The sequence below is a fragment of the Sceloporus occidentalis genome, unplaced genomic scaffold (genome assembly GCF_023333645.1).
Source record: "Sceloporus occidentalis isolate IW3139 unplaced genomic scaffold, rSceOcc1.0.p SCAF_42, whole genome shotgun sequence".
Lineage (NCBI taxonomy): Eukaryota > Metazoa > Chordata > Lepidosauria > Squamata > Phrynosomatidae > Sceloporus > Sceloporus occidentalis.
This window is the reverse complement of record NW_028317022.1, coordinates 6,901,894-6,925,151: the sequence shown is the minus strand read 5'-3', so window position 1 is coordinate 6,925,151 and position 23,258 is coordinate 6,901,894. Positions and strand designations below refer to the sequence as shown.

Sequence of the window (23,258 nt, the reverse complement as noted above, 5' to 3'; positions counted from 1 at the left end):
TACAAATTCCGCCACTAGTGGGAGATAATTTTTAGAGCTGGACTCATTATGGTTCTCCTAGGTCACGGTCCAACGACTACATCTCCCATCCTCCTTAGCCAGCCCCTTAGCTGAAAGAGCATTATGGGAGATGTAGTCCTCCAGCAGCTGTAGGGCCGCAGGTTGGACGCCCCTGTCCTAGGTATTAGGAAAAAGAAAATGGTTACTAATTAACATATTGTTATATACTGTTATATACAGTCCCCAAGTTTCCTCAAACACAGCCCTATACACAACCATACCGGGCAACGCACATCAAAATATTGGCAGTAACTCCACGCAATGTACTCAATAGGTTCGCTCTTTGCTGCTCCCAGCAATTCACACCCTGCCTCAATAATTAATGTATTAGCAAAGCTCTGCCAGCCGACACTTGCATAAAATGTAAAACCCACAACGCGGTTAACAGAACACAACGCGGTTAACAGAACACAACGCGGTTAACAGAACACAACGCGGTTAACAGAACACAACGCGGTTAACAGAACACAACGCGGTTAACAGAACACAACGCGGTTAACAGAACACAACGCGGTTAACAGAACACAACGCGGTTAACAGAACACAACGCGGTTAACAGAACACAACGCGGTTAACAGAACACAACGCGGTTAACAGAACACAACGCATCGGGATGGACGAAAGTATGGATGACATCATTAGCTTTCGTTAAGGTCAGTGTTGTTGTTATCTGCTCAATGTCACTTTCTCTTTCCTCGGTCTGAGAAACAATGTATTAAACATTAACAGGTCAGGACGCTACAAATAAACAGGTTGAGTGTTCAAAGTTTGATGCAGTTTCTCTCAGGTCTTTACGTGTAAAAAAAAAGTTTGATCTGTACCTTTGCATCTACAAGGTTTTCCCACACGGGAAGAGCCAACAGGTTACTTCATGAATGTTGCCAAATCCAAAATAAGCACCATGGGAGCTGATCTTAACTAGTCATGTTCAATTAGATGCACCATACCACAGCATACAACAACGCCCCCATTTTGCACTGTTTTTGTGATAGGTTTTCATACAGAATTATTATTCCCATCATAAACCTCCATGGAGAACAGATTTTTAGCAGACTTGATTTTTTTTGTTTGTTTGTCTTATTGGACAAGATAGATCACGGTTTTACTTACAATATTCTTGTTACTATGCCTCAACAAACTACTACAACAATAATAATAAAAAAAAATCCCCATCTTCAATTAAACTGGATGAATTATTCTTTACTTTTCCATTACTCGTATAAAACAGTCCAGTCTTAAACGCAATGTAAATGGCGCCAAAGCAGAACTTTATATTCAATAACTTTTCCACATTCTGTTACAGCATTTTTTACTTACAGGGCTAAAATACCGGTAGGCAATATAGCCATGAAAAATTAGACATGAATCCCCAAACCTGAGGTAGTTTGACACAGTGGAGGGCTAAGCAACATTTGGCCATACAATGTGATGAAAACTGGGGGTTTATGCCTTTATGGAGGTGTTTTTGAATAGTATTCACTAGGTAGGCGCTGAATTATTGCTTTGTTTTGGGTACTTATTGTCATTCAAGCAGCAACCCGGTAATTTGAATGTACGTCTCTTATGCTTATAATTGCTATACTATTAAACAGACCTGTAAATATATTAATCTTTAAGAACTAGAATGGTTCCTTCACTATAAAGTATACAGAAAGTCTTTTTTTGTTGTTGTACTTGTCTGCTTGAAGGCAATGCCTTTTCGAATGCTTAGGAGTCAACAGCATTTAAAACAATAAGAAGGATCCCATTTTCCCCCCCAGGGCTGCCTTTGCAGGAAATATGTTTGACTTCATGGAGTATAGCATCTCTCGCATACATACTAATTAGATGTTTTGCTGGCCAAAAGCCACTTACCCTAAATTGCTATGCAGTTCATGCAGCTATCAAAGAAAATCACTTTAGATGAATACACTGGTAGGATTAACAAAGAAGCGCCATTATTTCTGAGGTAACCAAGAAACGCAATAAAATGTCAGAAAAGGGAGTAGGGCGCTGGGTTGTATGGCGAGAGACGTTAATAGCAGGAAGAGGGAGGTGGTTCTGCCGCTTTACAGATCCCTCAGGCCTCACCTAGAGTATTGTGGAGACCTCATCTCCAGAAGGATAGACACTTTGGAGAAAGTTCAGAGGAGATCTACCAAAATGGTGAATGGTTTTCAGGATAAAAATGTCATAAAAGACTCAATAAGTATAGCTTGGTGGAAAGAAGAAAGGGGAGATGTGAAAAACATTTAAATACTTAATGGGGTTTAACAAAGTACAGATGGTAAGCTTATTTGGAAGGCGGAACAAGAGGTCATTAAGCTAGAACTAGAGGGTCAGAGGTTTAGATATAATGTAAGGAAATGTTACTCTATTGGAAGTTAAGTCAAATTGTTTCTAATGTTTCCTTTTCCATATGCACATTATATACTTTATAACGTAAAGTCTAACAATCTGCTAGAAGCGTAGGTATTCGCAAAAGCATGATACTAAAACAATCACAAATGGATAAACGGCCATCAGTAAAACATAACAAAACAAAGACATCCAAATTTGATGAAAAAAATATATAAGTATATACCGTATTGGCTCGAATATAGGCTGCACTTTCCCCCCCCACTTTAAGTCTTTAAAGTGGGGGTGCGGCCTATATTCGGGGTCTAGTGCCCGACGGGCAGGCAGCGGGGTTAGGATCCAGATCCCCCGCAGCGGTGCAGGGGACCCGTATCCTACTCTCGGATGTGCTCAGACAGCTTCCCCTGCCAGCACTTCCCACGGGGGGAGTGCCGGCACGGGAGGTTGTCTAAGCGCATCGCGCAGACATTCACCGACAGCGGCGATGCGCGTAAACAGCCTCCGCTGCCGGCACGTCTGCACGATGTGCTTTAACAACCTCCCTTGCCGGGAATTCCCACGGGGGGAGTCCCGGCAAGGGAGATTTTTAAAGCACATCTTGCAGACGTGCCGGCAGCGGAGGTTGTTTCTGCTCGCATCGCCGCTGCCGGTGAACGTCTGCGCGAACAATCTTCCTTGCCGGTACTTCCCACGGCGGAAGTGCCGGCACCGGAAGTTGAATATGTGTTATGTGTAGATGTCCCCCGCCGGCCCCGCAAGACCCCGTGGAGTCTGCACCAGTAAGTCTGGTGGGGGACGACATCTCGGTGGGGGGGGGGTAGAGTGGCAGCATATCTCGGGGGGGGGGGGTAGAGTGGCAGCATATTTCGGGGGGGGTAGAGTGGCAGCATATCTCGGGGGGGGGTAGAGCGGCAGCATATCTCGGGGGGGGGTAGAGCGGCAGCATATCTCGGGGGGGGGGGGTAGAGCGGCAGCATATCTCGGGGGGGGGGTAGAGCGGCAGCATATCTCGGGGGGGGTAGAGCGGCAGCATATCTCGGGGGGGGGTAGAGCGGCAGCATATCTCGGGGGGGGGTAGAGCGGCAGCATATCTCGGGGGGGGGTAGAGCGGCAGCATATCTCGGGGGGGGTAGAGCGGCAGCATATCTCGGGGGGGGTAGAGCGGCAGCATATCTCGGGGGGGGTTAGAGCGGCAGCATATCTCGGGGGGGTAGAGCGGCAGCATATCTCGGGGGGGTAGAGCGGCAGCATATCTCGGGGGGGTAGAGCGGCAGCATATCTCGGGGGGGTAGAGCGGCAGCATATCTCGGGGGGGTAGAGCGGCAGCATATCTCGGGGGGGTAGAGCGGCAGCATATCTCGGGGGGGTAGAGCGGCAGCATATCTCGGGGGGGTAGAGCGGCAGCATATCTCGGGGGGGTAGAGCGGCAGCATATCTCGGGGGGGTAGAGCGGCAGCATATCTCGGGGGGGTAGAGCGGCAGCATATCTCGGGGGGGTAGAGCGGCAGCATATCTCGGGGGGGTAGAGCGGCAGCATATCTCGGGGGGTAGAGCGGCAGCATATCTCGGGGGGGTAGAGCGGCAGCATATCTCGGGGGGGTAGAGCGGCAGCATATCTCGGGGGGGTAGAGTGGCAGCATATCTCGGGGGGGTAGAGTGGCAGCATATCTCGGGGGGTAGAGTGGCAGCATATCTCGGGGGGGTAGAGTGGCAGCATATCTCGGGGGGGTAGAGTGGCAGCATATCTCGGGGGGGTAGAGTGGCAGCATATCTCGGGGGGGTAGAGTGGCAGCATATCTCGGGGGGGTAGAGTGGCAGCATATCTCGGGGGTACATCTTCGTGGCAGCATATCTCGGGGGGGGTACATCTTCGTGGCAGCATATCTCGGGGGGGGCAAACTTTTTTCATTAAAAAAGCACCTAACTTTAAGGGTGCGGCCTATATTCGGGTGCGGCCTATATCCGAGCCAATACGGTATTTGATATCCTCCTGCCCTATGCTTGTTGCATCCGTTCATGTTAGTAGTGTGGTACTCCATAGGAAAGGCGCCTTCAGAATGCATCTGTACCAAAAATATCAAATCTAAATATATATTTCATTTCTAGAAAACATTACAGGACACTCTTTATTATGTCGTTTTCCTAAAGTAAATTGTTAAGATTATTTACTCTAAAAGGTTCGCTAGTATACTTCATCACATGGCTGTGTCACTTATAGATAATTACTTTATAGGGCGGAACAATGATAATGAACAGCCAACCCCAACATTAATACACGCCTGTGATCTAAAATAAAATCAAAGCACACTATGAGTAATAAATACTGTATTTGCGCGATTAAAAGACAAGGTTTTTTTCCCCAGAGCAAATGCTCTGAAAAATACCCCTCGTCTTATAATCGGGGTCATCTAATAATCAGACCTCAAACAGAGGTCTGACTATGAGACTAAGATCCAGATCCCCGCAGCGCTGCAGGGGACCTGGATCCTCCTGTCTGGTAACCTCCGCTGCTAGTGCTTCCAACTCCCTGGTGTGTAGCCGGGGAAGCGGGCAGCTGTATATAGTTCGCAATTCGCATAGGCAACTTCCGCTGCAGCCGGAAGGAGGTGCCATTAGCAGCGGGGGTTGTCTGCATCCATCGCGCAGACCTTCCCTGGCTGTCAGAGAGGTGGGTTCCCCGCAGCAAGAGGATGTATGCGCGATGGACACAGAAAACCCCCGCTGCTAACGGCACCTCCTTCCGGCTGCAGCGTAAGCTGCCTACGCGAATCACGTGGATGTCTGCCAGCTGCCCAGACTACACACCAAGGAGTCGGAACCACCTGTAAGTTTGGGGGGGGGGGGTGTTAAATGGGGGGCATAAGGCATTTCTGTTGGGATAGTGCTCTATGGTATGCCTTTTAACCCCCTTAATGCCACTCTGCCTCCAGAAATACCTTATACCTCCCTACATGCAACTCTGCCCCATAATATGCCTTTTAACCCCCTAAATGCCAGAGTGGCATATAGGGGTATAAGGCATTTCTGGAGGCAGAGTGGCACATGGGGGATCAAAAGGCATATGATGGGGCACAGTGACATATAGAGGGTATAAGGCATTACTGAGCCAGAGTGGCAAGCCTGGGGAGAGATGTGCATAACTGGGGGGCAGGTTGGAAAATTGAAAAGAAATAGAAACAAAATATTTTTCTCAATCATAGCTTTTATTTTTTAAAAAAAAATAGTTTACATGAATTAACATTTACTAGTAAAACTTTTTTCCTATTGGGTCGTCTTATATTCAGGCCTTTTCTTTTTTTCTAAATTAATACCGTATTTGCTCGATTATAAGACGACCCTGATTATAAGATGACCCCCCAAAATCTGAATATTAATTTATGAAAAAAAGAAAAAGCCTGAATATAAGACGACCCTATAGGAAAATAGTTTTACCAGTAAATGTTAATTCATGTAAACTATGTGAACAATTGTTTGTTAATAAAAGCTATGATTGAGAAAAATATTTTGTTTTTATTTCCTTTTTTTCAACCTGCCCCCCCAGTTGTGCACATCTTCCCCCAGGCTTGCCACTCTGCCCCAGAAATGCCTTATACCCTCTAAATGCCATTGTGCCCCATGATATGCCTTTTAACCCACTATGCCCCATGATATGCCTTTTGACCCCCTATGTGCCACTCTGCCTCCAGAATTGCCTTATACACCTATATGCCACTCTGGCTAGAACACAATTATTACATTCACTGTATATTTAATAAATCATGTCTTAAGCTGACCTGGAAATAGGTTTAAAACGATGAAAGTGTACAAATCAGGCATGAAATGAGAAACCTGTAAAACCCTCACACAAAAACAACAGTCTTGGACTCTCCAACTCAGTCCCAAAGATCTCACCATCTCTTGTATAAACCCTGCATTATAATCCTCTATTTACACCAGTTTTTTGTTTTTTTTATTGGCTGCTAATAGTCAGATCATTGAGGAGGTTTTAGATAATTGTGATTTTTCTGCCATCACATCTGGCGATTTTACCTCCATGACATCCTTAGATACCTATGGTAAAGCAGGACATTATAGTAGAGTTTCACAGCGTTTCCGCCACGAAGCTATTAGCACACATCTTATCGTGAGGCATCAGTCAAAAACACGTGATTTAGGAGAAAGATGACAGCTTCCACACGGCAACAAAACAGAAACCCACAGGTAGTAATAGTTCAATGAAAAGGAAAGCCTGTTACATTGTATTGTATCTAAGTGTGAGAAATGATCAGGAGACTACCTGCTATTAACTACTGGGCCCGAATGTAATTTCTACATTTTCATTTTTTTTTCCCACTTTTTTTTTTTTTTAATAATAGGACCCAACTGGTCAAACACCTTCATCGCCCTAGAAACCGGTAACCATTTTTCAATAAAATTAATGCCATCTCTACAACATCCTGATACTTCTGCACACTGAGTGTCTACAAACCTTTTATCTTCCAATCCCAATGACCCTGAAAGATATTCATCTCTTCAATCTCCTTGTTGCCGCTGAAACATTATAACCTTCTTTTCTCTCACTCATCAGATCCATCCTAACCAAAATCTCTATTTTGGTCAAACCCGCTAGCTCGTCTGCCCACCGCCACTCTATCAGCCTCTAAACGGGGCCAGCCAGTCGACACCTAGAACTTCAATTAAACCACAGAAACTGCCCAAGGAGGCACATGCTTTACTTACTGCTAAAACTAAAGTCCACTTCTTCACACAGCTGATCCCTTCATTTACACATTCTCCACTTATCTCTTGGATCAAAATATCGACATTCTAGAGTTCAGAGGAGGGCTTCCAAAACGGTATTCCTTTGCAGGGAAAAAATATGAGGCAAGACTAAGGGCGATTTCAAAGGAGGAGAAATGTCTACTTTAACGAGACGGTGGTAGGTAAGTGGAAAAGTCTCTCCCATAGAAGTGAAAGAATTTAAACATGCATGGGATAGGTGTGTAATGTTAGTCCTTGGTCTTGTCTTAGATTCAGGATAAGGTTTGAGTCTTTACAGAAAGAAAAATGGGCAGAAGAGATAGGTCATCAAATTCTATGTTTCTACGTTGAACCGTACCTTGTAGGTCGCTAACGTAGTATCTTGTTTTCTAGCAGCTGTTCTTCTCCACTACTCTACATTAGAATACCCCAAAACTCTTCCTCAAAAAATAAGACTCTACTGGCTACTCTACGCTGACAACACTCTAATCTACCTCTCCATACATATGGGGCTCTATACTAATACATATTAACAACACCTCAATCTCCTGAATACCTAAAACTCAATATTTCAAAGACCTAACTCCGACCATGTTTATTCCTAAAGCCCAAGCAATTGGGTCAAAGGTTCTGAAAATTCTGCAAACAAGATTCAAAAAAGAAAATGAGCGCTCAGGGTATTACTCTACCCAACTACAACTGTGTGTACATGGGGTGTGTGAACATATATACGTCTGTGTAATATGAATCTGATGTTTTCTAATGACCTTACAGACATAAAGGTGATGCCCCCCAGTGAAACTCTAAGTTCTTATATTAATGATAGAGGTCAACAGGAGTATGAAGTTACCCCCTAGCCACAAGGCGTGTCTTCCTACCCTAGGGGTTACATGTATGAATGCGAGTGGAAACACACAGATATGTATAAAAACATAACGTATGCTTAAGCTTCACACAATACTTAAAGAAAACAGATACAGCTCTTCATTAACAAGATAGACAAGGCCATTAGCCAAGCCACAAAATGGTCAATTGGACTATTTAATATGTATTTAAAACATGAAATATAAGAGCCTAAATACAGAAATTCTGGTCTGCAGCAGTGGTGTAATAAGGACCACTTGAAATGTGGTTTTATCGCCATAGCAACAAATGAAATGTATCTGCTGATGGGACCATTATGTTGGTTGCTATGGTGACAAGATCATTTTGCACAACACTCACCATATCGGATTCATAAACTGACGAGCGCTATTTAGACGTCTCGAAAATACATTGCACGCAGCAGCCAAGATGCTTGGGAGAGCTAAAATATTCATTTTACCTACTAATCTTAGTATGGACACAACTACCAGTGTCAGAAACAAATTAATTATATGGAGAGGTTAAGAGATGTGCTCTGTATATTGCAACCCAGTTAATATTAGCTTTTAATAACCATTAATGTAAGAGCATTCTTTTATCCGGCCCAGGTATATTTTTAGTAATGGGTACGATACCCAAACAACAATCAAGCAACAAGTAAGTATGCATCACGCACACACGGATGTGTTTCTAACATATGAACGCTAATAAAATGTTCATATTTTTATGATTTTTCCTTGGTGCAACATAGCCATGGATGCACTGTGCCTGCCCACAGGGGAAGCCAGCATCCAACATGTGTGCCACATGCAAACTGCACAGCGATACAGAACTATGCCCACCACCCAAGACATGCCAGTGTCATAGAATCATGCCTGCTGCAACAGGCAAGGTAACTCTAATTACCCCTGGGTGTCAACAATGCTGGAGACTAAGAATGTCAGAGTCACTCTCAGCAACTTAACATACCTGCGTATAGATAACAGGAGCTACTGTAAGGAGGATGACAGTGACGTGTACATATGTGTGCAGTACGCAGAGAGGAGGGATATCTGCACATCATATCATGTAATCGGTGTTGTATACGGCTCCTGGTGCATTAAACATGTCTCCGGTATCACTCACCGTGCACGGCGGACGACTGTAGGATGGTTCCTGACGTGCCGTCTATCACTTTGATGCACCCCCGGCTGGTGACAGCCAGAATGGCGTTGAGCGCCGGATGATAAGACAAGCTGGTGACTCCCTGCTCATCGCAACGTAGACAGCCGTCCCTCATAACCAACCACTCGGAGGCGCCCGCCGCGGCCCCCACCGCCATTTTCGGGAGCAGGGCCCCCTCCAGGCGGGATACCGGGGCGGGGAGGCCGGCTGCAGGAGGAGAAAAATGGGGCTGTGAAATAGCGCTACAAGGACAGGAAATGGAAGATTCCGGCGAAGGAACTTGGGGAGAATAAAGGCCGCTGGCCGCTGCGTCAGGTGACAAGAGAGCAGCAGCCGTAGCAGCACCGATACCGCTATACACCATCCGGGGTAGCAGCCAGGAAGCCGCACGGACAGGAGGAGGAACACCGGAAGTGACGGAGCTGCGAACGCGTGACGACAACCCCTGTACGTGTACGTGAAAGGCAGAGTGAGGAATTACGCACTTTTTTAAAAATATATAGAACAACTTTATTGACAAGTAATAACTGACAACATAGTATTTTCTGGGGATGGACGATTTATCACCTTTGCTTGCAGGGTGTTTTTACTTGATTATTGTAAACCTAACCAAAAATGACCAGGTTTTTGGAATGGCATGAAGACATTTTGTTTTAGCTGTAAAGCTATGCCAATAAAGTTATACAATTTGACTGCAGAAAAGAAATGTTCAGTTCATCTAGTCTCTCTCTGTTAATTCTGCTCACTAATGTCTTTCCAACTCTTTTTTGCGTTGTCTGCTTACTTTAAAGCCCTTAGGAATAATCATTCCCAAGTTCTTCGCAGATGTTGCTTCTGCAGTACCCTAGCACTGTATTTTCCATTTGGATTTTTATGTTCCAAGTACATTACTTTACATTTATCAGCATGGAACTGCTCCTCGCATGCTCTGCATCATTCTTCTAATAAACTTACATCATTAGTCCTTTAGTACATTCCACCACTATTGCATACCTTTGTACCATCTACAAAATACATAACAGAAATTTCATTGGCATTTCTATACCAGTCTTAATTTTTTGTGGACCAGAGAAATGGAAAATAGCCTACAAATACATTAGTTTACTAATTTATTCATTACTAATTGTCAGGCTAGTCACTATTAAAAACTGAAATGTTTCTAAATTTGGTTCAAAGTTGATATCGTGACGGGCAAAGCTTTGGCTTCTGGTGTCCATGTGAGCAGGCCTTTCAAACACCAGAGGACTGATGGCTTCCTCGAGCATTGTAGGGTGCCTAAGAGTTTTATCCAAGACTTCATGGATTTCTGCAGGACCTCCACTTTTACCTTTAGGCTCATTATAACTTGGTATGCAATCGGTAACTCCTTACTCTGAGTTTATTTTGGATGGCACTGGGCGCTATAAGGGTGGCATCGAGCTGCTCTTGCGACTTTTGAAACTCAATCTATTCCACAATAACCTGAGACTCACACAGATAAAAAAGATGAAATGCTGCATAATAGTTAACAAGGTATGTTGACTAGGCCAGGGGCCCTATATAATTTCCAGGGACTCCAGAGTACAGCTTTTCTCTCTTGCTAGCTATAATTCAGCAGACTTTGTCCACCCCCTTAGCCCAAATCAAAATTATTTGGGCATACATACAGCTCTGATGGGTCATCTTACAGGAGCTGTACGTGTTGTTTATTATATGGATTCACTTGTTATTGTTTGTCATACTCACGTATCACCTTCAGGCAATGCAGAATTTTGTAATACCTTGTGCGGTTGGGAGAGGGAGGTGTGTGGGATATTCTCTAATTACGTTAAGAGGCTAAATTCCCCTGATAAGCGACAACTCCTTGTAGAGGAGGCAACAAAAGTTGGAGCCGAGACTATCATGCCCCAGAAACACATTTTGCTTACTCAAAGGTTCCAAGATGCTATTTCAGGAATTTTCCCATTGCATTTCTTGCCAATGGAGACACTGAGATCTGTGCAAAGGTGTTGGCAAATAGACTGGTCCCCTTACTAACATCCTTGTTACACCCTAATCAGGTGGGGTTCATGTTGGGGACACAACCTAGTGACAACCTCCTTATGTTTCTCAACATCATATGGGAGTCTCCTTCTGGCGTCTTTTTTATATTGGGGATTCTTACAAAGATTTGGTATTTCACAGGCGCTAGTGTCCTCTATTATAGCAGTGTACACCAACGCCTCGTAGAGCGTTTACTTCTTGGGGTACTGCTCTTCACCTTTCAGTATTACCAATGGGGCCCGCCAGGGTGGCCATTATCACCTCTGCCATATCTTTTGGCACTCGAGCCCCTGGAGTCCCAGGTGAGAGCTCATCCTATGATTAGGGGATTTCCTGTTGCGGGAGGGAGAGACATTTAATTGGGACTGTTTGCGGATGACGTCCTGGTGGTCCTCGCTTCTCCAGGTTTTTTGCTGCCCCCCCTTGGGAATTGGGGAGAGCGTTGGTTGAAGGAGTTAGGTCAGCTCTTTTAGGGGAGTTCCTTGACGTACTTTGAGGAACTCAATTTGAAGCGCGGACTTCCTGACAAAGAACTTTATAAATACTTGCAAATAAGATTGGCCCTGTCACACAGAGGTTATGATGCCAATTGAAAGGTGCACCCCGCCCCGATTTTGGGTTTGTGTGAGACGGCTCCAGAAAATAACAAAGCCTTCTCAATTTGCTATAACCTTATCAGTACTAGATTCTATGGGAAGAAACTCACACACGCGAGAGCATGGGAGGTAGACTTAGACAGGGAGTTCCCCTTACAGCAATGGTATGAGGCGGAGGAGAACATGAGGGGTAACCCATTGCACATCAAAGTAAAAAAATTGTAACTAGATGGTACCTAACGACAGCCGTTTGGCAGCAATGTTTAGGACTGCACGTCCTCAGTGTTGCAGAGGATGTGATGAAAGGGGGACGTGGTACACATGTGGTGGTCCTGCCCAGTGTGGGAATGGTTGTTCCGGCTCATAATAGAGGTTATGGGTTACAGATTGCCCTTCTCTTCTAATCTGGCCCTTTTGTGAGGATGAGCTCCCATCCGTTAGATGAAAGCTGCTGCTTACTGCTAGCATTGCTCTTCCAGATCTTCCTTATCCTCGGCCATCATAATGGTGTCTGTCTCATTCGGGAGGGACTTTTTGAAAAAATATGGAGCCCATAGCTCAAGTGCGCACAATGTCAAGCCTGGAACTGGGAGGTGAGACTCAATCCAGGAAACAGCTATACAGGGCAATTGGTGGTAAGGTTGGGCTCCTTGACTTTCAGAGATACCAATGAGTGAAACTTTGCCCAGCATCCCATCGCTAACACAGTAGGAGAGGCAAGTTGGACAATAAGATCTGGGAATGAGTGCAGGCCTATGGTATTGCAATGACATTTTTCAAAACACATCGTAGCAGCGTTTCCTTGAAAATTCAAAGATTGTTTCTACTCAGACTACATTTATGTTTGAGGCCAGTATCCCGCCAGTTCCTGTGGGGCACCCGCAAAAGAATATGCATGACAGAGAATATGCATGATTAATTTTAATTTTGTGTAAAAAAGTTAAACAATGTAAATAACAAAAACCAACAACACACTGCAAATAATAACACAGTAAATGCTATTCTGGGGTCTCTAGTTTAAGCGGGAAGAAGATATTAATAAAACTGCAGTACCCCACTATGTTATTATTGGCATATGTCAGTCTGTCTTTTTTTTTTCTTTCGAATCCAAGCTTTATCAGTACTAACAAAAAATAAGCGTGATCTCATAGTACGAATTTTCAACCGTAGTTGCGGATTGAACGGATTCTGGGTAATTTTAAGACCAATTCGAATCCGAGTCCCAAATCCTGGAAGATAATATCTTGGATTTTGATGTCAACAAATAAGGGCGGAGGGGATACGTATTGGATACGCCGTGGAGCTTTAAACGCTAGAGTGCAATGCTAACCTCATTGTTTACTTTGGGAGACCCATTTTGGCGAAGCCAGTTTCCTTACAAGCTGATTGAGTGTGGTCTCCGCACAAATGGCCGCTATCATATAGTTATGTGAACGGTTTCCTGGTCGTAGATATTGTTGTCTCTGGCGTTTATAACTCTCCATCCCACGTCGCGAGTTGTGAACGACCTGGCGACGTCACTGTCGTCGTCAACATCATTAGCACCTCCACTGCAAGCAGGAAGATGCAGCCGCCGGGCCCTGCGTTACACCCCCACAACAGCCCCCCGGGAGACTTCACCTTTGTGTCCTCCAACGAGGCGGAGGGTGAGGCATATAGGCCAGGGGAACCGGGATCTCTTGCTTCTTTATTATTGTGTCACTACTTAGATATAAGTGTCTGGAGCACCGTGGAGGCTATGTGTAAAGAACCATTGAGGGGTAAAGTGCTCAGAGAGAAGCACACAGCAGGAACTTTTCTTTGGCTGCTATGGTGATTGCCCCACTTTCTCCAGTTTACCTGGAGTTGCTCCTTACACATAACCCCCTTTCTCTTCAGCAAACAGTGTGTTAATTAACCATTCACCTGCCACAGTAGCCAGGAGTTACTACTATTTTTATTGTTTTGTATAGTGCCATCATATTCTGTAGCGCTGTACAATGGGTAGACAGGACATAACAAGTAGTATATAGCCTAACAATATGGCTTACAGAAACAGGTAAGGAGGGCCCTGCTCAGATGAGCTTAGAGATATATATATATATATATATCTCTAATATATCAGGAATATATTTAGGTGCAGACATTTGGTGTTTCCATCATAGAGATGGTATATGATGCCGCAAATGTGAAAGAAAAGAGAACTTTAAAAATATCTAATTTGGATAATCTCACCGAGTTTCCGTAGCAATGCCTGTTGGAAGGGTTTTTTATCAGCATGTCACCGCTTGCCTCATTTCTGCACATTTATGGTATTGTTTACGCGCTATTTTTCTCCGTTATTTCAGTTATGTACTTTTGTTCCAGATTGCATTTGTTCTCTATCCCCCCAGCATAGATGTCCGCGTCTGGCCCACTATCACTTCTATGGGGCTAGAGAAGCTATTTGGAGCACGTTACGGGGATTTACTGGTTTTGCCAGTGCCCTCTATGCCCCCTATTCTAGTTTCACTTATCTTTTATTACTTTCCTTACCATGACAGGCCTGAAGGGATGAGGATGTGCCGCCGATGTCTATTGCTGAGATTTAGTGTTCTGTTACTATTCTTTTGTAAAAGCAATATTGAGTATTACTTTTATAACGTGTCCATTTCAAGTTTATGTTGAAAAATAATATTGCTTCTTTAGTCTTTAAGGAAAACTCCCATTATACTTTTCTATATTTATCGGTAATATTTGTCTCATAAATAGTAACTTTATTCTTTATTCCATGAAAGTACTCGCTTACCTATGTTCTTTTGCTGGAAGCAAAGCTGCAAGGTCTTTCGGACCTTTATTTGTGACAGTAACAATATTACCCCTTAATGTTCAATGTCTGACCAGGAAACTCCGCTTGTAAGTCACACTGGGAAAGTCGTGAACTTTTTTTCCCCATTTTATTTATTTTTAGGAAGCGATTAAGCAAACCTTGCAAAAAGTAGCTTCCCTCCCAACGATTGCTTCCCGCGGTGTGCCTTCTCTCTGTCCCAGTAGGCAGACCCAGTCTCCGGCAGACGCTGCAGGTGCCCAAACTGTCAGCGACTTGCCCGCTGAGAGAAGGCGCGTTAAGTAAGCTGCACTTAAATCTCTTTAGATAACTGTGGAAATCTTATGTTTAACCCCTCAGTCGTAGAAGTTTTTGGTACCTCAAGTCCCAGAGCAATTTTGCCATTTTTGCGGTATGTCGGTTCAGCGATTATTCCCTTTTCCTGCAAATAGTGAACCCATGTAAACTATGTTTTTTTTTTGTTTTTTTTTTCAAGGAGCGATAAAGCTTTCTTTTGATACCATAATTAGATGATGAGCTGTAAATTTAGGATGAGAAATTTTGTAATTTGAAAAAAAGCCTAATATTTAATATATTTAATATACTTTCCCAGCACTTATAGGGAACATACTATAAGGTGTACATTATTCGTAGAATTTTTACCTTAGGTATGATGGGATTGCAACTCTAATTTTAAACAAATAAACCAAAAATTCCCACGAAAGAATATATTTCTGTAAAGCAGACAACCCAGACTATCGTATCAGGAGTATTTGGGCACTCTTCATGCAGCTATTTGGCCACCAATATATATGACATCACTTAGCTCACTTAATTGTTTGTTTTTAATTGTATTATTTGAGTGATTTTTTTTTTTTTATTGTTAAAAAAAAAATCACACTTTTTTTTTCCAATTTTGGTTTGTTTTGTTTTTTCAGCTTGTGAGAAGGATCGCAAGGAACCATGTTTCTCACTCTCCTCCCTGCGATCCCCTACACTGATCACACTGTGCTCTGCATGCAAGTCCTCATAGACTTGGATTGGGGATCACAGTGTCTGTGATCTGTGCCTAATCGGAGTGATCGGATATCCCAGCAGGGTCTAGATAGACCCTGAAGGGGATATCCTGTCCTCCGATGACCTTAATGGTGACGTCAGCAGCAACGCTTCCCGGAAGGGAATGCCCGGGCATTTTAAACTGTAACGGCTTTCCGACGCTTGCACTGGCTTCTGCTGACGGGGGGAGTCCAGGATGATCTCCAGTGTAGCAACAGGGATGTGTCCCTGCCACTGCAAGAAGGTCAGGACTAGGGCTGCAACAACTAATCAATAAAATCGATAATGAAAATCGTTGACAACGATTTTCATTATTGATTAATCGAATCGTTTATCAATTATAAAAAGAGTTTTTATCAGAGCAGATGCTCTGAAAAACTCCTCCTTATATAACCCAACCTCAAACAGAGATCGGATTATAACACTAGAATCCATACCCCCCCCAACGCTGCAGGGGACCTGGATTCCCCTCGCTGTCAGCCGGTGGGTGTCCGTGCGATGCGCACAGACAGCTTCCGCCTCTCCCCTCCACTTCCGCTCCTACGATGCAGTGGCAGCATCACATGATGTAGAAGCCCCAGCGGAAGTGAAGGGGAGTAACGGAGGCTGTCTGCGCATCGCGCAGACCCCCACCGGCTGACAGAGAATCGAGGTCTCTTGCAGAGGATCATCCTCTCTGTCAGCTGGTGGGGGTCTGCACGATGTACACAGACAGCCTCCGTTACTCCCCTTCACTTTCGCTTCTATGAAGCTGCATTGAAAGTGCCTGTCAGCAACGGAGGTTCACAAAACACCAGGGAGTCGGGAGAGAGGCAGAGCGGTGTATGAGGGGGGGGGGGGCACCCATCTGCCTCTCTACCCGACTCCCTGGTGTCTTGTGAACCTCCGTTGCTGACAGGAGGCAGAGTGGTATATGGGAGGGGGAGGGAGGCAGAGTGGTGTATGGGGAGGGGGCAAGGAGGCAGAGTGGTGTAGGGGGAGGGGGCACGGAGGCAGAGTGGTGTAGGGGGAGGGGGCACGGAGGCAGAGTGGTGTATGGGGAGGGGGCACGGAGGCAGAGTGGTGTATGGGGAGGGGGCAAGGAGGCAGAGTGGTGTATGGGGAGGGGGGGAGAGAGGCAGAGTGGTGTATGGGGAGGGGGGAGGAGGCAGAGTGGTGTATGGGTGAGTTATAGTGGCATATCAGGGTGCACAGTGGCATATAGGGAGGTATAAGGCATAAATGGGGGCGAGTGGCATATTGGAAGTTAAAGGCATATCAGGGGGCACAGTGGCATATAGGGGGTATAAGGCATATCGATATTAGGCATATCAAGGGGGCATAAGACATATCTGGGGGTAAAAGGTATATCAGGGGGCTCAGTTGCATTTCACTGGCATATAAGGAGTATAAGACATATCGGGGCAAAATGTATATCAGGGGGCACAGTGGAATCTCTGGCATATAGGAGGTATAAGGCATATCTGGGGGCAGAGTGGCAAGCTGGGGGTCAGATGTGCATAACTGGGGCAGTTTGGTAAATAAAAGAAAACATAAACAAGGCTATTTTCTCATAGTTTTTATTAAATATGAAAGCTAGGTAATATATGAATTAATATTTACTAATAACTTTGTATTAACCCCTTCGTTCCCCTATAGACGTACCGGGACGTCCAAAAAACGCCCACAAAGAAACCCCTATGGACGTCCCGGTACGTCCAGCCCTTCGTGCAGCGTCAGGGACACATCCCTGCCGCTGCACGGGAGACCAGGCTGTCGTTTGACAGCACAGTGACGCTACGATCTCTATGCAGGTCTGTGAAGACCTGCATAGAGGTCACAGTGTGATCGGTGCAGGGGGATCGCGGGGAGGGGAGTGAGAAACCATCTCTCTCACTCCCCCTCCCGTTCTGTAACAGAAAAGCTGGAAAAAAAAACCGGTTAGTGATTTAAAAATAATATTAAATAAATCATTAAAATAATAATATAAATAATACTAAAAAAATTATAATGTGAGCTGTGATGTCACTGTGACATCACTGGCATGTTCAGGAGGTCCCTAGGAGGACCTCTTACCATTACTGTGTAAAAAAAAAAAAAAAAAATATATATAAAAAATTTAAAAAAATGTAAATAAAAAAATGAAAAAAAAATATATAAAAAAAGATGATAAAAAAAATCTTAAACACCTTACATCCCATTGCCCTAGCATAACATCTAGCCAGTATAACCCTCCTGCCCGCGTTCACAACCCCCAAACCCGTTAAGCCATAGGCATAAAAATTATACAAAATTGTACACCTAATAGTATGCTCCCTGGTGCTGGGAAAGTCTGGAAAATCTATATAAATTAGGTATTTCTGAAATCAGGACACCTGAATTGATAAACTTGGAGGGGATTTTCCATCACTTTACCTAATTTTGTGAGGATTCAGAGGGAAAATGTAAAAAAAAAAATTTGTTTATTTTTCTAATCTTCGATAGTTTTTACTAAATTTCTCATTCTAAATTTTCAGCTAATCATCCAACTATGGTATCAAACGAAAGCTCTATCTCTCCTTGAAAAAACAATATATAGTTTACATGGGTACACTATTCACAGGAACAGAGAATAATCGCTAAACCGACATACCCCAAAAATGGCAAAATTGCTCTTGGCTTTGAGGTACCAAAAACCCCTGGGATTGAAGGGGTTTGAGAAACACTGTGTTTGGGTTCTTGTAGCTTTTATTATTATGTCAGTAAAATAAGAAGGTGAATAGAGAAATGCCATTGTGATAAAGAGATGAAAGTGTAAATTGTAAGACTTTTTGCCCAATCCCGCCCGCTCCCGCAATGTGGGTGTTCGGATCCCACCACATTTGTGGCCAATCCCGCTGGCTCCCGCCACATTTGTGACCAATCACGCCCACCTCCTTACCTGAACTGCAGATTTCCTGCGCAGTCCCGCAAGGCTGCCCTCAAGTTGCTTCCTCACAGAGTCTCTTCTCTTGCTCCGCCCAGGAACAAGGCAGAGGCACGGGAAGTGACGTCACATCCCGTGACTCCATTTTGTTCCTGGGCAGAGCAAGAGAGGAGACACTGTAAGGGAGGAGCGAGAAGGAAGCCTTGCGGCACTGCGCGGGATTACCAGGACCCACAGGTACAGTGCCTGACCACCAGCAAGACCACCCGCAGGTTTTTTTGGCGGGACCCGCCTTCCAATGCAGTCCTCTACTATAAGGCATATAGGGTACATAAGGCATATGTGGGGAGGGCATTGTGGCATATCTGGGAGGCAGTGTGGCAAGCCTGGGCTCAGATGTGCATAACTGTTTGGGAAATAAAAACAAGAAATGTATTTTTATCAAAGTTTTTTTTATTCTGCCCTTTTTAACATCCAGTTATTTTAAATAAATGAAAAATTTACATTTATTTTTTAATCCGATTAATCGAAACAGTAATCGGCTAACTAATCGATTATGAAAATCACTTTACTCTTTATCAAGAGTATTAGAATTAGCAAAACAGTGGGAAATTGGAATGCAAAACAAATCGTATATGTCTCAAAATCTGTCCATATTAAATATAATATATATATATGTATATATATGTTTGACATCATCCTGCTGTTTGTATGGCATCATAGGTTTTCTCTGTGAGTAAATAGGTCTGAACGATACTTTCCAATACTCTACATATTTTACATGTCTTTGTTTTCTGTATTTGCAGTTAGGGCAGGGTACACTTTCCATATTTAGTTGTTGACATTTCTCTCCATGTGTGTATATGAGGAGCCTTAACTATACAGCCAGGTCCTTTTTCCCCACCTCATTTCCTCATAGCTGCTGACAGCTCTGTCCTTGTACGCACTACAATGTCAAAGTATACTTACTAAGCACATCAGCACAGCTGATCTGTTCTTGCTGATATGATCTCTAGATTGTAAACTCGTTTGAACAGGGCCCTCCTTACCTGTTGTCTCTGTAAGTCCAATTGTTATGTTACAATTCCTATATGTTCTTTAGTGGGCTAAACAACCCAGTTTTATATATATAATGAACACCATTACCTCTATGAATTTATGAATCATTGATTTAATCATTGGGTCACAGACAAGGCAAAAAAGCTCTTGGTGCGACTGACGTACCAGATTAGGCCAACATATCACATCAGATGCATTCAGCTTTCTGCTGTGGACCAACTATTGCATTTGCTTTATTATTGTATGCACAACACAGAAGGTTTAGAGGAGACAGATCCTCTAAACAAGCCGTTTTTGAATTCAGACGTGCACCATTATCTTGACTTTTTCATCTCTTATGACCCCTCCCAATGACTTGACCATTTTATTTTGAATTTGTCATAGATCTCAGTGGCTCCATAGCATCCCCTGATGTGAAATTAAATCTACGTGGAGATTTTTCTAAAGAATCCACGGCCACCACGTTTCTTCGTCAGAGGGGATACGGCTGGCTGCTGGAGGTTGAAGAGAATGATCCTGAAGATAATAAACCTCTCCTGTAAGTTGTTTTTTTGGGGTGTGCAGTGTACTTTCTAATACTTTATCCCTCACGTGCCACACTGGTATCTAATATCCCAGAGGCGTACTGTGTACATAACACTTACTGTGGGCGAATATTATATTCTGATTTCTCATCATAGTATTACTTTTATGCATGTTTGTGTGAAATGCCTTTGTGATTTTTAGATGCAGGTTTGTTAAGCTATTGCTTTGGGTGGCAATCTATAAATGTGGGGATTTGGGAGCTTCTGCAGACCCTAGAAGCTTTGATGTCACCGGAGTTATAGAGGGCTGTTGGGTTACTAATTGTTTTATTCCTGAAAATCTTGCCTACTTTGTAATTTTGTATAATGTTGCTCTCTGTCTCTTCAAAGCAAATTTAAATACAACAAGAATACAAAACTAACAGTGTATGTTGATGGACGACATTTGCTTTCTTTTAAAAGGGAAGAGCTGGACATAGACCTAAAGGACATCTACTACAAAATACGATGCGTTCTCATGCCAATACCATCTCTTGGATTCAACAGACAAGTTGTACGAGACAACCCTGACTTCTGGGGACCCCTTGCCGTTGTTCTATTTTTTTCAATGATTTCATTGTATGGTCAGTTCAAAGTAAGTCAGATGAACATCACAATTTTCTGTATGCTTTTATTTACAACTACTGAAATAATTGCTTTAACTGTTTAGTGCCTCGTATTTGCTTGTTGCACCCTGTGCTTTCCTTCAGAGGGTACTTTGAATATTTGTAATTGTTTCCCTGCAAAAGTAAGGTGAATTTTAACACATCTTTGCATTTTGGTCTCCTGAGCAGCATTAAAAATTGGCCCTAATGCTAAGGCAGGTGGCCAATAAATGGCAAGCGTACAGCCAACTGCAGGATGCACATATTATTATAATATTTTATATTAAAAAAGTGCAGAAACTTTTCGAAAGTCCCTAGTATAACTCTGGTGCTTTTTTAATGTTCTGCAATACCACATGGAGATTGTGTTCCTGCTCTACAAAGGATGTCCGTATCTTTCCTTCCCCTTAATAGGGGAACTGTAGCCTCCAAGATAAATTTACCCTGTGGTCTTCTTGAATGAAAATTAGAACTCCCTTTTTTAATTGTAGCAGATTGCTAATATATGTTCTGTTCCACTCTACTAGAAACTTGCATTGGGTATAAATTAGGAATGTTAAGGTAGTTCAATTGAACTTAGCATTTGTTTTAAAATGCATGAAGTACCAAGTATATGAATTGTGTCCTCAGATGTTGCATAGAAAAGTATCCTTTGAGAGCTTTTGAGTAAGTAAGCGTTCCAAATGTAATTTCGAAATTCTACCAAACCATATACACACACAAATATATATGCTTGTGTGTGTTTGTGTAATATCTGTAGGCCAATGTTCCGTTTCTTTGCTTCATCATTTATATTACAAATCTTGCTGTCTCAGGTTGTTTCTTGGATCATCACAATTTGGATCTTTGGATCACTAACAATCTTCCTGCTCGCTAGAGTACTTGGTGGAGAAGTAAGTGGCATGTGGTTACTCTTTTTTTGCTGTATGTGTGATTCGTCCCTTACCCTTTCATAGCACATTATCAGAAACAATATGATTACTTTAAGGACTAACTTAAATAGCTTGTGTTTTCATTTAAAAAAAAATCAGTTTAATAATGCATTTTTGTTAAATGTATTTTTTAGATTAACAGATATAAGCATAAAAACATTAAATATTTCAAAATCACTCTTTTTGTGTAATGTGTCAATTTTACAATAAATGGGGAATGGGCAAGGAAGAGCAAAATGCAGTATAGTGTTGAATTAGTAGTCAGGAGTCGCCATCTACTCCAATATTCCTTTCACCAGGTTCATGCAGTAAGCCTGATATTTCGGGCAGGGGGGGTGTCATCAGGTTCTAGCCGTATTTCTCTTGCTCCACTGACACTGAAAATAACAAATTTGGTTTAGTTCCTCTTAAACAACTAAGTTTCATATAAATTATAAATATGAGTTTCCAGTTGTGTAAAAGGAATAGTAAGTCTTCAGCTCTCTTTACTGTTTTGTCACTTTCATGACTGTAATGCAGACTGTTCAAAAGGCATTTGGTTTAGAACTCGGACAGTCCTGAAAACCTTCAAGGCTTGGCCTTCTGCAGCCCTTTAGAGGTGATGTTTAACCCTTCGGACTATGAGAATTTAACATGCATAGGATTGTATCAATTGTTCTATACATTATGTGTGTATCTTTAATAAAAGTCTGTGGGGACTTTCATATTTTAAACGTGCCGACCATAACATCGGTCATAGTATTAATATTGAGTATCGGTTTTGTTGTTTTACAGGTGGCGTATGGACAGGTACTTGGTGTTATAGGATACTCCTTGCTCCCTTTGATTGTAATAGCCCCTGCACTTCTAGTTGTTGGATCCTTTGAAGTTGTCTCTACAGTAATAAAAGTAAGTTATCCTGTGGCGCTTACCAAACCACACTGCAATATAAAGGCATATTGGTTTGGGTAGGAGAAGGTCACTGGGATTGCTCTTTCATGATGCCTAGTGACATCAAGGTGTTGAAATTTACAACTTCCCTGCAAACTCACATGTAGACAAAAACGTTCAAATGTCATCATATTTGAATCATTTTATTGTGAGAGCCCTGTCTTAAAGTGTGAAATTAACACTTTCAATACTGTTTTACTTCCCAGCTCTTTGGTGTTTTCTGGGCTGCCTACAGCGCCGCATCCTTGTTAGTTGGAGAAGAATTCAAGATGAAGAAGCCTCTCCTAATCTATCCCATTTTTTTGTTGTATATTTACTTTCTTTCTTTGTATACTGGAGTGTGACAGTACCTCTGAGATGCCCGGTTCGATTGGTACATGGATATAAAGTTGAATGCTGGATGGCTTGGTGATGGGAGTCTATTACGGCAGGGCTTCCTCCCAAACCCTGGGTCTGTATAAAACGTATATGTGTACATATTATTTAACTCCTAGAATCCTTTCTGAGGGGTTTACTATCAAATGCAATATGTTACAGCCTCCTGTGGCATGGAAGCGCTCGGCAAACCGATGTAAGCTCTGTATTTTTATGAAAACGTTATGCAGTTTTTCTTAAATCTCCACTAAATCATTGAACAGATTCGCAACCCGGTACAGGCCGA

At 43.1% G+C, this 23,258-nt stretch overlaps 2 protein-coding genes across 2 annotated transcripts in view; one reads left to right on the top strand and one right to left on the bottom strand.

The window, feature by feature from the left end:
- The window catches only part of LOC149289949 (dual E2 ubiquitin-conjugating enzyme/E3 ubiquitin-protein ligase BIRC6-like), a 130,276-nt gene extending 120,954 nt beyond the window's left edge, over window positions 1–9,322 (bottom strand). The window contains exon 1 of the mRNA XM_089490159.1: window positions 9,127–9,322. Coding sequence (XP_089346285.1) covers window positions 9,127–9,322 — 196 coding nt within the window. The remainder of the gene's footprint in view (window positions 1–9,126) is intronic.
- Window positions 9,323–13,347: 4,025 nt separating this feature from the next.
- Window positions 13,348–22,941, top strand: LOC149289948 (protein YIPF4-like). Its single transcript, XM_089490168.1, has 6 exons — window positions 13,348–13,429; window positions 19,952–20,105; window positions 20,554–20,725; window positions 21,551–21,628; window positions 22,442–22,555; window positions 22,804–22,941. Exons 1-6 carry the CDS (start codon window positions 13,348–13,350, stop codon window positions 22,939–22,941), a joined length of 738 nt encoding a protein of 245 aa, XP_089346294.1.
- The last annotated feature ends 317 nt before the right edge of the window (window positions 22,942–23,258 follow it).